The 15,899-nt window shown below is 47.1% G+C and overlaps 1 protein-coding gene across 2 annotated transcripts; it reads left to right on the top strand.

The window, feature by feature from the left end:
• The first annotated feature begins 3,156 nt into the window (after positions 1-3,156).
• FAM53C (family with sequence similarity 53 member C) lies at positions 3,157-15,193 on the top strand. 2 transcript variants are annotated; one of them, XM_037509221.2, is made up of 5 exons: positions 3,157-3,455; positions 6,761-6,990; positions 7,372-7,429; positions 10,191-10,975; positions 11,881-15,193. In XM_037509221.2, exons 2-5 carry the CDS (start codon positions 6,913-6,915, stop codon positions 12,136-12,138), a joined length of 1,179 nt encoding a protein of 392 aa, XP_037365118.1. In that variant the 5' UTR covers positions 3,157-3,455; positions 6,761-6,912; the 3' UTR covers positions 12,139-15,193. The 2 variants fall into 2 exon arrangements, with proteins under 2 accessions (XP_037365118.1, XP_037365117.1); XM_037509220.2 differs by lacking the exon at positions 3,157-3,455 and adding an exon at positions 3,869-3,910.
• Positions 15,194-15,899: the final 706 nt, after the last annotated feature.

The following is a 15,899-nucleotide window of genomic DNA, read 5'->3' as shown; positions in this document are numbered from 1 at the left end:
TCTGCTCCCCACTCTGTTTCTCATAACCCGTGAAAGGATCCTCTCACCCGTGAATCCTCTCACCCCCTGGACCTCTGGCATGCACCCCAGTTCTTGTATGCATAAATAAATAAATCTTTTTTAAAAAGCAAATTAGGTTATGGCAAGTGCACACCTGGTGCTTTCTGTAGCAGTGCTTTCTGTAGCAGGTCCCCAAGTGAGTATTGGTGTAGGTGGTCACAGGAGTTTCAACTAAGTGATAATGGCCCAATATCAAGTGATGGAAAATACTAGGATCTGAGTGCTCTCACAAAGTTGCACATCACTATGAAAAATTTCCTGCAACTTAATCCCAAAAGTTTCCAAGATTTTTTTCAAATTGAACAAGTGATACTTGCCCCGTACGAATTTTTATAGCTCTGTTTGGTATTGACGTTTTTTATCTCCGACCATTTTTACCTCATTTCTCTCGTGCCTGGCTGATAGCAACATACTTGCCTAATTATGTGAAATGTATGCATGCATAGTCTTGTATTTATGCATGCATACAAACTAAAGGTAGAACATATTTTAAAAGAATGTCAAGTATTGTCTTCTATATCTATCTTGACTTCTGATATCTAATTTACCCTTCCTAGAAGAAAGAATATTAGGGAGTTGGGAATTTTAGTGTTTGAACTAAAGATTTACTTTTTCTGTTGGATGAGGGCATAAATACTACCTTATTCTTAGAGAATTTTTGATGAGTCTCCTGACAGACTGTGATAAAACAATGAGCTCTTCCCTTCGCCTTGATCTCGGCCTGACACATATTTGTCTTCGTCAGGTCACAGAGGTAACCAGGACTTCACCCTCACATGCCAAAGAAGAGGATGAACAGCCATCGTTCCTGGGATGACCATATCAGGCAGTGGAGAAAAGTCTTAGATTTCTGGGACACCCCTTCCCCCTCCAGCTGTCTCTGGAGAGCAGGGGAGCTGAGGAGTATGGACACTATTCCTGTTACTTCCATGAGTTGTGGACTGAACCCTACTTCTCTCCACTTTGCAAAGCATAAGCTTTAACAGACTAAAAAGAGTCTGAATGACGTACATGTTCCTCTGACTCTGCTATCAACCTAGGCAGGAAATGGAGAGTAGAGCCAATGGATTTCACCCCTTTGCAAGACCTCTTTGACAACGGTCTCCAGGTCTTGGAACTCTCAGAGAATTTGGGTGGGGACCAGAGAAGAGCCCAGGTTGTATTCGCTGCTGAAACCTATTGGAGCAGAATCAGAGATAGGGTCTGGCCTATGATGTCACAATTAAGGTAGGGTTCAAGGTAGTAGCCCAAGAACAAAAAGGAAAATGGGACATTATGTAAAAATGTCAAACAAACTTGAACTAAAAATGGCATAAGATTCAATTATAGGGCCTCCCAGGTGTCGCAGCGGTTGAGCTCTGGGTGGCGAAGCTGCCCGCAGCCTCTGCAGCACCAGTTCGATCCCTGGCCACTGGGTGAGGGTCCCACATAGCGCGCAGACCTCTCCTGCCGCCCGCTGCTCCCCTCAGCAGTGTATTTCCTCACTCTGCCTGCTCTGATCTCCACTCTGGCTCTGGTGAATTCTCTCACCCTCCCGCGCTTCTGACTGTACCCAGTGCTTGTGTAAATAAATAAAGAAATAAATCTTTTTAAAAAGATTTAATTATAGTTAGTAATTTGGGGAGGGGTTGAACTGCAGTGGGCTATTTTATACTTGATTAAAGGGCTATAATCTTCCTTTGAAATGAGGCTTAAAACCTGACCGGCAGACTTTTTTTAAAGTCTCAGATTCATTCAATGCATTGCAAATGAGCCAATACTAAGTTAACTTCTTATACTCAATTATTTAACTATAATAAAAAGGGGGTCAACTGGTGGTTAAGACCAAGGGCTTTTGGGCCTCCCTGGTGGAGCAAAGGTTAAGACACAACCTATGAAGCTATCCACAGCCTCTGCAGCACTAATTTGATCCCCGGCCAGTAAGCTACCCACATGGCACAGCAGACCTCTCCTGTCTTGCCCACTGCTCCTCTCAGCAGTGTATTTCTGCTGAAAAATACTGCTCTGCCTGCTCTGTTCACTCTGCCTGCTCTGAGTGAATCCTCTCACCCCCCATGCCTCTGGCCTGTACCCCAGTTCTTGTATGCATAAATAAATCTTTAAAAAAAAAAAAAGACCAAGGGCTTTTAACACCCCAGACTGCATGTTAACAATACCTTTGCCCAGTACATGGGCTGTCACTTAACCTCTCCAGTACTTTCATCTGTTAAATAAGGAGACTGTCACTTATTTGATGTAGCAAAAATGAGAACCCATTGAAAGGATGTAACACAATAAATACTCCACAATAGTAATTATAGGAAATTTCATGGGCCTTGCCCCTGCTCCTTCCCTTTTCCCAGGGGGAAGTATGCTGTAGAGCAAGGAAATGTGCTGTGCATCTCCCCTCCACCACCATTTTCTTAATAAGTACCCCCACTTTTCTTCTACTCTTTCTTAGTTTGCAGACTATGTGGCTCCTTCCTCCTTCATTCCCTGGCTCTGTAAGAACCCTACCAATGGCTCTACTTTCTAGCTGCTAACACTTATCTGTGTGTCCCAGACATGAGTGGGACACTAGATATTTAGAGAAAACAGATGTCTTTCAAGGGACTTGTTGCTAACTGTAGATAAAGATTACTGCATTATTGCCATTTCCTGATCAATTAAAAATCTTAAACTCTGCCCTACAAAATGATCACAACATGAGAGCACTGTTTAAAACCTCCCCTTTTTCTGTCTTTTTTGCCTGTCTCCCTGAATCTTTTGGGAACTGAAACTCAAATTTACACAAGAGTCAGAAATCATCTAGCTCTGCTCCCACCTCTTCCACCTACCGTCTACATTCTCTTCAAAAAGGATTTAAACTTTAGCTGAGATGGGAGGTTGTGGTAGTGGAGCTTTAATAAAAGGTGATTTCCTCTTCTTAAAGAGTAAATATAGCGCCATCAACATCCTTTCCCCATCTGCCTGTTTCCTCCGTCCCTCCCTCCCTTTCTGTTTTAAGGAAAGTGGTCCAGCTGTAACCACCGTACTCCCCGCCCCCCTCCACGCAAGCAACTGAACCGCCTATGATGTCATAATCACAATCCCATTACCTCATCCTGCTTGGGTGGGGGGGCGTTGAGGGAGAAGGAGTGAACAGCCCTCGGCCCTCCTCAGCTTTACAAAGTGTACTGAGTGACAGATAATTACAGAACCTACTGGGTACAGCCCAGTAACCGTTATAAATCCTAGGTTTATACGGTTCGAGTGGATCCGGCAGCTGGAAAAGGGGCTCTTGGGACTCAGAGTAGGCCCTGTAATCGGCGCTTGGACTACGTTTCCCAGAAGCCTTCACGCCGCGGACGAGTCTTCTGCTGGGGAAGGGGGATCCCGCCGGAGAGGCGGCCGTGCTGGGCGGGATGCGAGGGCAGGTGAGAGGAACCGCGGCTAATTCATTTTCGCGGCCCGCAACGAGCGGGGAGCTCTGCTTGGGCTCTTGTGGGAATGAAGGGCCGGGGCGAAGGCTTTGTTTACCTTCGTCCGACACGGCCTCCCCCGCGGGTTTGGAGATGTGCCTCCATCTGGGCCCGTCCACCTGCTGCAGTGTTTTGGAGGGGGTGACTCTATAGTGAGGAAACCACCCTGATCCCTAAATTAAGGCGTCAGCCTCATTTCCGACAGCGCTATGCAAGAAGGACTCTGAGAGAAACACGACGCGGGCCTTGAGCTTCCTCAGGCGCCTCAGAGGGATTCTGAGAACGGGAGTTGGCCCCCCACTCTCCTCGGGGGCCTGTTGGTTTGCGCCGGCGCTTTTTAAGGGCACCGTGGGGCGAACGGAGCGCTCAGAGCTGCTCCGGCCGCGGCCCAGGGAGCTGGAGGAGCCGCGGTAGGTGGTGGAGGGCAGGTGGCGCTGGGGCCTCGGGGCGGGCACCTCGACCGTCCCTCCCTCCTTCTCTCTTCCCCCTCCCCCAGCCTGGCCGCCCGCGCGGCTCGGCCTCGCTGGCCGCCTCCGCCGGGAGAGCACGGGACCCGGTGGGGGAGGGGGGGTGGAGCGCTAAGTCCCAGACCCTCTCCATCCCCTGCGTCCTGAGTTGGCCTCCCGCGGCCAGATGATGGAAGCTAATTGGGAAGAGGCGAGCGACAACCCCCTTGAGCGAGCCCTGGAGCTCCCCCCACCCCTCCGGGCCAGCGGATGCCCCATGCCCCACCCCGCGGGGACAGGCAGGGGCAGCGGAGGAAGAGGTTGAAGATTGGAGGGGGGGGCCTAGTCTTTTGCTTCTTCATCGGCGTGGGGGGAGGGGTGCTCCCCACTTGTCACCCCTATCCCCACCAGAGCCATATGGAGGAAGCGCGGTCAGGTCCTCACTTACCTGTTCACGAACCTCCCTACCTCCCTCATGTTTTCCTTCTGTCTACCCTAGAGGTGTGGGGCTGGGACCTGGAGGAGAAGGTCCCCAGGGAATTTGTGACTCTCCTCCCCCTTGGCCCGACTTGGTCCTAGGTTCTCCACGTTTCAGCACAACCTCCACATCTCTGAAACCGGAGTGTCAGGGGTGACTGCTACCCAATAGGAGATGGGGTTGGGGTCCAATCTTTATTTTAGAGGGCTGGTGGTGGAGGGAAAGCCTGGATTGAGAGTTAGGCCTGGTAGGGTTGTAGAGAGGGCCTAACGGCCTGCTGCTCTGTGAAAGCTTCAACCCCGTGCCAGTTGTTAAGCAGAGAAGTTTTAACTTGTTTAGTGAACATTCAGAGCTGTTTCTGCCCCTCAGATACACAAAATGGAAGGGGAAGGAAGGCGGGCAAGAGAGGGCTTCTTACACTTTTTTCAATGCCTGCTTGAGAAAGAGGAGGCCCCTCGCGGAGCTGGTTCGCCTTCTTTTGTGTCCTGGTTTGATTCCTTATGGCTTCCGTTCTGTTCCCCCTCTCAGCCTGGCCTGTTTTAGGAAACTCAGGCTGAGAGTATCAGTTGCGTGGTGGTAGTTGCATTGTTCCAATTACCGCCGTGTGTGGCCACATCCCAACAATTAAAATGCAGAAAAACACAAAATCACTCTCTTTACTTGCTCCCAGAGAGGGCTGGGAGTTTGCTGTTTGGCCAAACGCCTCCTGAAAAGCTTGAAAGAGTTTGCTTCACTCCTCCTCAAGGCTGGTCAGCCTGAGGCCTGGGGGTCTCTGGGGTAAAAGCCTGCAGTTAGGTTCCCTTTCTGCTTAATCTTTGAGGGCAGAGTTAAGAAACCAAGAGCAGAAGTGATATAAGCTCTAGCTTCTCCCATAAACAGCTGAAGGGAGCTGGAAGGAAACTGGAACTTAGTTCAGGATGGTAATAATTATGCATGAAAATGGTAGTTGACTATAATGATGTTTGACTTTTTCCACACTTTTTCCCCAAAGAAGTCCAAGTATATCCCAGTATATTTCTTTGCTTTTCCTTGTGGCCTCCCTCTGAGATGGGAATGGGGCAGAGATGATTCCTTTTTTGCAAAAATAGTGCAGTCTACCCCCAAGGTCACAGAGGGAACCTTTTTGTGCTTCTCTTGGTATGCGGGTAAGGGAGGTTGGTATCCAGCCAAACAGATAAGCTTGATTGCCTTTTTCATCTTAATGATAGCATCACTTGTGGCATTCTGAGGCCTTGTACAGCAGTAGACAGAAGGAGTGAGAAACAGTAGTCTATGGTGAACTAGGGATTTGTACAGGCCAGATGGTATGTTTTTTTACAGTTTGACATTTTGTGTTATATTTATGTGATAGATTAAGATTATCCTACCCATTTTACTTATTGCTAAATCGAGGCCAAGAAAAAGTTAAATTATTTCTCATGACTGGATCAGCAAACTGGATCCAAATTTAGGTACCTTGATAGTTTGTTCACTACCCTAGTGAAAGCTGCATATACCGTCAGCTGAGCTGTCTGCCTGCTGGTCATTTCTGGGGATAGGCAGAACAGTTTTGAAACTCAAGGTTAATCTCCCCTCTTCCTTTGGCTAAGGCCTCTTAGGCAATGGTGTGGTCTTTTGAAACCTGTTCTCCATAGAATTAGTTTACGTCTAACAAAATTGGCGATGATAGTCTTGATTAATTATATTGCTGGTGTTTGAGTCAGATCAGCCTGAAAACTTAGTTGAGTGAAGTCATGGAGTTGTTTTTAGCACTGTGGAGTTGAAATGTAATTGGAATTTCCTTGTCCTCTTTCCATTTTATAAAAAACTTTTACAGTATCTGTTGGAAAACAGTAATATATCAGCTATGCAGGTTAAAGGAGAACATAAAACCCTGTTGACTCATTGATCTAAGTACGCTTTCCTACAACCATCTCTTCCCTGTTCCTATTACTACCTTTATAGTTTAGGAAAAGGGTACCTCTCTGCTTCTGACTAGAAGATAAGGAAAATATCAGGCTAATCAGGATGAAAGTGACCATTTGGGCATTACTCTGTCTCACTTGAACTGTTTTCAAAGTGGTGCTGGTTTTCTGGGTAGACAGAGCAGAGCATGAACCAGGTTAGGAGCAGCAATTAGGCTTCTAACTCCAGTTCATTTTATTGGCTATCTGGAGTGCCAAGTTCAGAATGTTTCTGAGGCTATGTTAAGGCTTAGCAGAAAAGAACTATGATCAACTAATGATGTCTGCCAGAGGCCTGGCATAGGGATGCTGTGGTATGTGTGCCATGCATTTTCCATCTCTGGACCAGGTACATGTCTAATGTCACTTGGGGCTGGTCCCTCTAATTGGCAGACTCAGCAGGCATGACTGGAGAGGGAAGTCTCAATGGTGCTAGAATGGTGCTACAGTGGCAGAAGACGGCTCACGAGTGAGGTCTGGAAGAACAACAGGGAAGACATCCATCATTTGCTCCAAAGTGTGCAAGTCAAATCCTGGGGAGAATCATGATAACCCTGATCACTGAGCAGCTACAGAAGCAGACTCTGGATGAGCTGAAATGCACACGCTTCAGCATCAGTCTGGTAAAATACCAGTCTTCCTGCTTCTCCACGGCCCCTTCCCCCTTTTTTCTGAGGCTGTTTGTTGCTACTACTTCACCCTTAGTCCTGTGCTGTATGAGTCATGGTATTTGTACTGAAAGAGCCCACTAATGGCTCAAAACCCAGCCCAAAAGGAAGGGGGCAGGGATTTTTCCACTGATAGAGAAAGGACACCAAAACTTGGGTGGAGAAGGGTTTGAGAAGTTGAAAGGTGGATTATTTTACTAACTTCGGGAAGACAAAAAGAGAATACTTTGGAGCCCCTAACATCCCTATAGCCCATGAATTGCAGGGGTGAACTGAAGAGGGCTTCCTGGAAATCTGTGTCTTGAACCTGAATCATAGATATTCTCTTTCTCCCAGCCTTTGCCTGACCATGCAGACATCTCCAACTGTGGGAACCCTTTCCAGCTTGTGTCTGGTAAGGCATTATCTGTCTATATATATGTATGCTTATGCCTTCATCCACACATTTCTGTTGTTGATTTTCAGTGACGGGTTTTCAGTAACTGGCCTTCCTCTACTGCTTTTTTGCTAGGATCACCAGAGACTGTCACTTTTTTTTTTAATTGATTTCACCCATCTCTTTTTACTTTTTTAAAAAAAGATTTTATTTATTTATGTATATAAGAACTGGGGTGCAGGCCAGAGGTGTGGGAGGATGAGAGGATTCACTAGAGACAGAGTAGAGAGCAGAACAGGCGGATTGACTGAAATACACTGCTGAGGGGCGCAGCGGGTGAGACAGGAGAGGTCTGCTGTGCCATGTGGATCAGCTCCCTGCCCGGGGATCGAACTCAGTCTGTCGTGGTGGTAGCACTGAGCCTTAACCCCTAGGCCACCAGGGAGGCCCTGAGATTGACACTTTTGTCATTTACTGCCCCACCATGGAAGTTGTCTGTTTAGTTTACTTTCTAACACTATGAGGATTTTTATAATCTAATTTTTGAGTAGGTAGTACATTTGCATGGTTCAAAAGTTAAAAATTTTTTTTTGTTCAAAAATGTGAGGATCATTTCTGTTCTTAAATAGCAAAAAGTTCATACTGAAAAGTCTCCATTCTTCTGTCTCCTATCCTCTCGGCTCCCACCACCTCCCTAAAATTAACTCCTGTTACTTGTTTATTGTCCAGCCAATCAGATTTTTTTTAATACAGATAGAAGCAAATATAAATGTACATTTTTATTCCCACTTCTTTAACACAGAAGTTTCATGCCGTATATGTTATTCGGTACTTTTTTTATTTAACTGTAATATAGCTTGGAAATGTTTCCATTTCCATATGTTTTGTTGAGTATTTCTTTGTTTTATGTAGCTGCATATTATTGCATTGTAGAGATGTACCATAGTTTAACTGATCTCCTATTGGTATACATTAGGTTACTTCCAGTATTTTGTTATGACACATAAAACAGTAGTGAATAATCTTGTATTATGTCATTTTTCACATTTGAAATTCTATCTGAGCTATAAATTCCTAGATGATAAATTAATCAAAGGGTGTGTGATCATGGGGACATTCAGATGGATGCATTACTAGTGCACAACCCCATGCTGCTACACTAGTCTGCATCTCATTTTCTGGGGTACCTGGCAAGGAAAGTGAGTTGGCAGAAGTATCTTCATTCAGCGTCTTTCTTCAGTTTATTAAATACTTGCTGAGAACCAGGAATTGTGCTATAAATACATGGTCCATGTCCTTGTGGATATTAATAAGAGGCAGAACTGTTGACCAAAAATGTCATGAGTTCTGCACCAAGTCTGACTTCATACACTTGTCAGTTCCAAATATCTAACCCCTGCAGATTTCCAACCAACTTGCTAGAGGAGTAGATCCTTTGTCCCTTAATGAGCTGCCTCCCCAAAGTCAGTTTGGGTTAGAATGCAGTGAGTGAGAATCATTTCTTTTCAATCTCTTCCCCTTTCAGCCCTTGGTCCTTAAATGCAAAAATTATTTTTTGGATTTAAGAGAAAGCCTAAGGAAGGGGAATCAGTGTGCATGGGTGATCAGACATAGGACATGAGCAGCCTGAAGTTTTAGGGTTTCCCAAGCACAGTTCCACCAGTAAAGGCCTTCTACACCCTGTTTGCCCTCTCTGGGAATAAAAGTGATCTCTTTCCTGCTTGATACCTCCTTACTCCTCAGCAGTCCTAAACTCTCCTGTCTTGTTGCTGTTGACATGAGAAGAGGGAAAAAGCTGAGGGAGACATGGGCCCGCTCTTCACCTTAGGCTAGAGACTGAGGAAGCAAAATTAGGCTAGGTGGAGAAGAGTGAGGGGTGAGCAAGACACACACATTTGTTCTCTAGACTCCTTTTACTTCTGAGAACAATGGCAGGTAATATATGAGATTATTTTTCACTTTCAGGTGGTTCCTTGTAGTGGAGACAGTATAGCAGAAAGGCTAAGAGTTGTAGCCTTAGCCTCAGACAGACCAGGGTTTGATCCTGCTGTGTTCATGTGATTACTGTATGGCTTTGGGCAAGTTACTGGACTTCTCATTTGTGAAATAGGGATAGTAATGGTACCTACCTTATGAGATTTTTGGAAAACCACATAAAGTGCTCATTACAGTGTGTGACACATAGTAAGTGCTTAAAAATACATTAGAGGGGCCTCCCTGGTGGCGCAAGGGGTTGTCTCAGCACTATGAAGCTATCCGCAGCTACTGCAGCATGAGTTCGATTTCTAGCCAGGTTGCTAACCTACATGGCGCAGCAGACATCTCCTGTCTTGCCCACTGCTCCCCTCAGCAGTGTATTTCAGTTAATCTGCATGTTCTGTTCCCCACGCTTGTCTCTCCCCTACACGCTTGACTTATACCCCAGGTCTTGTATGCATAAATAAACAAATCTTTTTAAAAAATACATTAGAGAGCCTCCCTGGTGGCGCAAGGGGTTAATACACAACCTATGAAGCTGTCTGTAACCACTGCAACACAAGTTCGATCCCCGGCCGGCCAGGGAGCAACCCACACGGCACAGCAGACCTCTCCTGGCTCTCCCGCTGCTCCCCTCAGCAGTGTACTTCAGTCAATCTGCCTGTTCTGTTTCCTGCTCTGGTGAATCCTCTCACTCCCCACACCTCTGGCCTGCACCCTTCTTATATGCATAAATAAATAAATCTTTTTAAAAATTACATTAGATGCCATTAATAATATTTTTATTATGCTTGCCTTCCAGAAGGTGCTTCCTGGAGGGGCCTACCCCACTGTTCCTGTGCCGAGTTCCAGGACAGCCTCAACCTCAGCTACCAGCCCTCAGGCTTGAGTCTGCACCTCAGACCACCCAGTCGGGGAAGCTCTCCACAGGAGCAGCCCCTTTCCCAAGTCCTAAGCCCTGAGCCCCCGGACCCAGAGAAGCTTCCTGTGCCCCCTGCCCCTCCATCCAAGAGGCACTGTCGCTCACTCTCAGTGCCCGTGGACCTGTCTCGCTGGCAGCCGGTGTGGCGGCCCGCCCCCTCCAAGCTGTGGACTCCCATCAAGCACCGGGGCAGTGCTGGAGGGGGTGGGCCGCAGGTGCCTCACCAGAGCCCCCCGAAGCGGGTCTCCAGCCTCAGGTTCCTCCAAGCTCCCAGTGCCTCTTCTCAATGTGCCCCAGCCCACAGACCCTACAGCCCCCCTTTTTTCAGCCTGGCCCTAACCCAAGATTCTACTCAACCCTGCGCTGCCTCCCCCCAAAGTGGCTCCTGGGAGAGTGATGCTGAGTCCCTATCACCTTGCCCACCCCAGCGCCGCTTCTCCTTGTCACCCAGCCTGGGTCCACAGGCAAGCCGCTTCTTGCCCTCTGCCCGGAGTTCCCCTGCATCTTCCCCGGAGCTGCCATGGCGACCTCGAGGCCTGCGCAACCTTCCCCGAAGCCGCTCACAGCCTTGTGATCTGGATGCCCGCAAAGCTGGAGTCAAGCGGCGCCACGAGGAAGACCCCCGGCGGCTGCGGCCTTCCTTGGACTTTGACAAGATGAATCAGGTGGGACCAGTCGGTCAAAGGAAGCTTGGATGGGAGTTAGGGGTATTCGGTTCTGTTTTCACACTTGTGCCCCTCTCTAGCTCCACCCTCCTGTCAGGGCCTCCCTGGCTCTCCTTTCTGTTATAAACTCTCGAGGGTGATCTGTCATTCCAGTTTGCCCAGAAGCGTCATGGTTTTTAGCACTGAAACTCCCATGTCTTGTGAAACTCTTTGGACCTGAGGGTTCCAGAGAAACTTGAGTGAGATTTGTGTCAAACCTTCCAACAGTGATACCAGATTGTCCTGTTAAAAGCACTTGCCCTCCTCTTGAAGAAAGCGTAGATCTTAGAGGTCCATCATCAGTGCCCAGCCTCTACTTATGAGCAAGGATGGTTTGGCCACTTGCCCTTCACTGCTTCAAGTGCTCTGTGAGGGCTTAAAAAAAAATAGGCTGCTGTATCCCCTGTTTGACAAATGTTTTTTGATTTCCTAGTGTGAGTGTAGTTGTTGTATACACTTGCCTACTTTCTTCATACTCTTCTAGACACTGGTCACAAACCTCTTGGAGAATTTATTCACTTATAGATTCATTCAATCAGTAAGCAAACATTTACCTATTGTGTACTAGGGTCTCTGCACTTGACAGTAGAGTAGTGAAATAAGCAAGTGACATTCCATCCCACATAGAACTTATGTGACCTCCTAACCTTGAATCTGATCAAAACTGCGGGCTCTTTCTTTAGAAAACTGCATGTACACTGAATTTTCCAAATTTTATCAGGGAGTTCACAAATATCACCCTTAAAGCCTGGACTCCTGCCTTCAAAGGTAACCAAGAGGGACACAGAGAAACACAGCTTGGACCAGGGTGTTTTGGGAAGTTAGTGGCTTTCTTTGCCTTCTTAATTTTGTTGTTTATTTGGCAGAAACCATACTCAGGAGGTGTCTGTCTCCAAGAAACAGCCCGGGAAGGCAGCAGCATCTCTCCACCGTGGTTCATGGCCTGTAGCCCCCCACCCCTCTCCGCTTCCTGCAGCCCCATTGGGAGTTCCTCGCAGGTGCTGAGTGAAAGCGAAGAGGAGGAAGAGGGGGCCGTGCGGTGGGGGCGACAGGCACTGAGCAAGCGGACACTGTGCCAGCAGGACTTTGGGGACCTGGACTTGAATCTGATAGAGGAGAACTAAAACTGAGAGGCTACTTCCTGGGGCCACACAGACTGACTCTCTTATGGCTACTAACAAGTGTCGAGGCCCCAAGGCCAGGGGCCCAGCCTGGGAATGGGGGTGAGTGGAGGGCTCCGACTCAGGGCAGCCGGAAATCTCGCTCCAGGAAGCTCGACCATGCCGAGAGACTGGCCGGGACAAGATAAACGGAGCTGGTGGCGGGAGGGACAGCCCCAGAGCAGACCCTTCCCATGGCGGCCCTGAGTGTGAGTATCCCTGCCACTGGAAAAGCAATGGGCAGGGAAGGAAGGGGTCTGCTGACCCCAGCTCGGGGAATTTCACTAGCCCCTTTGCTTCAAAGGGCACTTGTGTCTTAGAATTTGGCCAGGGTGGGGGGTTCATTCAGCCTCCTCAGAGAAATTGTGTGAGAGTGTGTGTGTGCATGGGAGTGTACTTGAGAAAAGGTGTGTTTGCGTAGCCTTAGGGAAGGAAGGCAGTTGCTCCTTAACAGCAGAGCATCATGATACCCCCAGGATCTTGTTTTCATAGACAGCAGGCTTGTTCAAGGAGTCAAGAGGAGGGCACCATGTTTTTCTTTTTTCTAACTAGTTTTGGAACCAGGCTTGTAATCCATAAGCACAGGCTCTGCAAAGGATTCTTTTTTGGGGTACAGCAAGGTATTTTAAGTGCTGTGACCTCAGTTTATGGTCTTTTCCTCAGGCCCACCCCCTTCCTATTGCATAGATCCTAGTGTTGGAGGCTGGAGGGAAATCTACATATTGATTCTGAGCTGTCCTTTTTTTCTGATCAGATTGCCAAGGCTATATACAGTCTGCCTCTCTTGCTCTAAGTACATGCAAATGTGGGTATCTGAGGCAAAATTGAAGGGCTCCATCATTTTTTCCCCTCTCTACTAACTGGACCTTTTCTCCCCTCACTGTTCTGCTATTCAAGAATCAAAAACAAGGTTGGATGGCCCTTTTTAGGTCTTTAGCATCTATTAAGGCCAACCTGCAGCAAGAGAAGTGGCATTCAGTCCCCAACAGGCATGGGTAAGCTCCCCCCAGCACTGCCCTTTGGAAACAGGCTATAGAGAAATCTATTGTTACAAGATCCAGATTTTCTGATCTGCTTGAGAAAGAGGAAGGGGATGTCAGCATTCACTAGTTTGCTTGTCTTCCATTCCTGCCAGGAAATGTTTATTTGCCTCTAATTGGCCCTGAGAGACCTCAGGGAGGTTGGTGCTCACTAAGGGATTGGCTGAGGACATTTAAAGCAAAGACTGTGAGAAGCAGCTGGGAGTTTGTTGTTGTTGGATTGAATTTCCTTTTTTGTTTCTCACCCACAACTTGAGCCAGGGCAGCAGGTCCCACAGCTGCAGTGATGGGGTAAAAACTTGCAAGAGTCTAGGTAGGGCTGATACCAGTGGAGATGCATACTAAACCTGCTGCCATAATCACTTGCAAGGCATTGTCCAGCTTTGGTTAGACCCTGCATAACCAAATTGGACCTGCCCTTACTCTTCATCCGAAGAAGGGCATTTTTTCACTTCAATTTCCCAGGGTGTCATAGGACCCAGTTCTTCATGTTGGGAAGATAACCAAAAAGTCTGTTGTTTTCTTCCTTGTGGAATTGAACCTGTCGTTTTTCCAGGTCCTCCTGCATGTCAGATAGGAGCATCATGGAGGCCCTGGCCTCCTCCACTCCAGAGGAGGTGGCCCTTTCTTCTCAATCCTCTGGCACTCAAAGGTTCTACGCTTCCAGGGCTCCTCCCATCTCCTGCTAGTTACCATGTATTACCGGGGAGCTACCAGGTCTGTAGGGGCCTGAGAGAGGCTCTTGAGAACCCAGGGAAACTGAGCCCAGGAGTTACCCATCCTTGGTTTCATCCTTCCCCTGGCTCTTCTCCTTCTTTAGGCCATAATTTCCCTGGTGCCAGCTTCTTTCCTCCTGGGGCATCCTCATCCCTGGGCTCTCTGCTGCAGATTGGCTGTGCCAGCTTCTAATAGGCCACTGGCAATGCCAGTAGGGTCTCTACAGGCCCTAAGCTAAAGAAGTGAGGGCAGTAATTCTGCCTCCACCTTGACTTCCCCAAAGCCCTAGGGTACCATCCTTGGGGGAGAAGGTCTATAGATATCATATTTGAATTCCATTACTTTGAGACAGAAAATTTAAACTAGCTGAAACTATCATCTTGCTTCCTGATCTAAGCACCTGTGGCCCTGGGACAAGCCTTTTCAAGAAGTGGTTCATTGTGCTTTACACAGTAGATCTATTCCAACAGTTCTGTGTAAACCAGATGCAGTTTTTCAGTGCATTTGGACTGCTGACCATTTAAAAGCAGCCTGTGATTGCTTATTTTGTAAAGCAAACAACATCCCTCTACTTTAGCTGTTTTGACTATTTGGATTTTCACATATTGGGCTTACCCAGAGTGGAGCACACCTCTACAGGGCTGTGATTGACACTGGGTAGACATCTGCATCCGTGTTGTGTGTGTGGTGTGGCTGACCAGTAGGTGAGTATTCCTGCGTGTGTGAGTGAAGCCACTCCCAGGCTGGTGCTCTCCTCCTGTGCCCGGTGACTGCCCAGTGGCAGCTCCAGCTGCCCTTCACTCCCACCTGCTGCCAAAGTCCCTGTGCTAATGGGATTACAAATACAAAAAGTGGAAAAAATTTTTCGTAAACTTTGTTTTATATTAAAAAAAATCCATAAGTCTGTGTGTGTTAAACATGAGGTCCTGCCTCTGTGGCTGTGTTTGAAAAAATAAAGTTTTATTAGAATAATCCATTTTCCCAAGCAATCTTCTGTTCTATAGTGTTTTCCCTTCACAAAGAAAAACGAGGGAAGCAGGGAGAAGACAGCCTAACTCTTTCAGCCCCTTTCTCTAGGACAAAACTGGGCCTTGGCCTTTTGAGGGCTGTTTCTCATCCCTAGGCACTTTGTGTACTGGTATTCCATTGGCCAGCCTTGTGTTAAGAACTTGGTTATTTATGGTGGTCGATTTTGGTCTCTTTCCTGTACTTTTTACCCATCTTCTTTTCCCCTGCTGTCACTCTCACTTCCAGCAGGCTAAAGTCATGTATTAATACTTTGAGTATTAATACATTCTAGTTTATTAATACATTAAAGTATTAATACTTGAAAGTATTAATACATTCAAGTATTAATACATTCTAGTTCCATGAGAAATGCTTGGTGGTACACTTAGGAAATGTTCTGCATTGGTTTATAGACTTTCGCATGTGGGGAGAAAAAAAACAGGTTGAGAAACATGACCAGGAATCTTTCTTCTAAAGAGTTTTCACATGTGTGCCCTGGAGAGATGGAGATTTAGTCAGATTCCAAAGACTTGGGCAATCCTTCCATCAAAGTACTGCTTTTGGAAAATGATCCTAGCACCAGTGCTGCTCTTTTGTACTAGAAGAAGGTATTTTGCCTCATGCTTCAATTTTGTAATATTCCTTTCCTGAAAGAAGCTGTATGGCTTGCTCTCTTTCTTTAGACCTTTCTTGTCACCCCACCCTCCCAGTCGCCTTCAGGCAATGTTGAAATTTGCTCTTGAAGCAAATAAAATGGAGATTCCCCATTTTATGATATTTCACTTACCCTTTTTAGTCAGTTGTTTTGTCTTCTGGAGTGGGGCGGGGTGGGGGGTTGCTCTTTAGATCTACCCACACTTCTCCCTACGTTAGCATTCTCCCAATGCGTGTTGGTGAAGTGTGTAGTTGCTTAGAGATTCACACAGGAGTCTCTGTCCCTAAGGCATAGACTTTTTTGTT

The sequence above is a fragment of the Talpa occidentalis genome, unplaced genomic scaffold, assembly GCF_014898055.3.
Source record: "Talpa occidentalis isolate TD23 unplaced genomic scaffold, MPIMG_talOcc4v2.1 talOcc4.13, whole genome shotgun sequence".
NCBI classification, from domain to species: Eukaryota; Metazoa; Chordata; class Mammalia; order Eulipotyphla; family Talpidae; genus Talpa; species Talpa occidentalis.
This window is presented reverse-complemented; position numbering and strand designations above follow the sequence as displayed.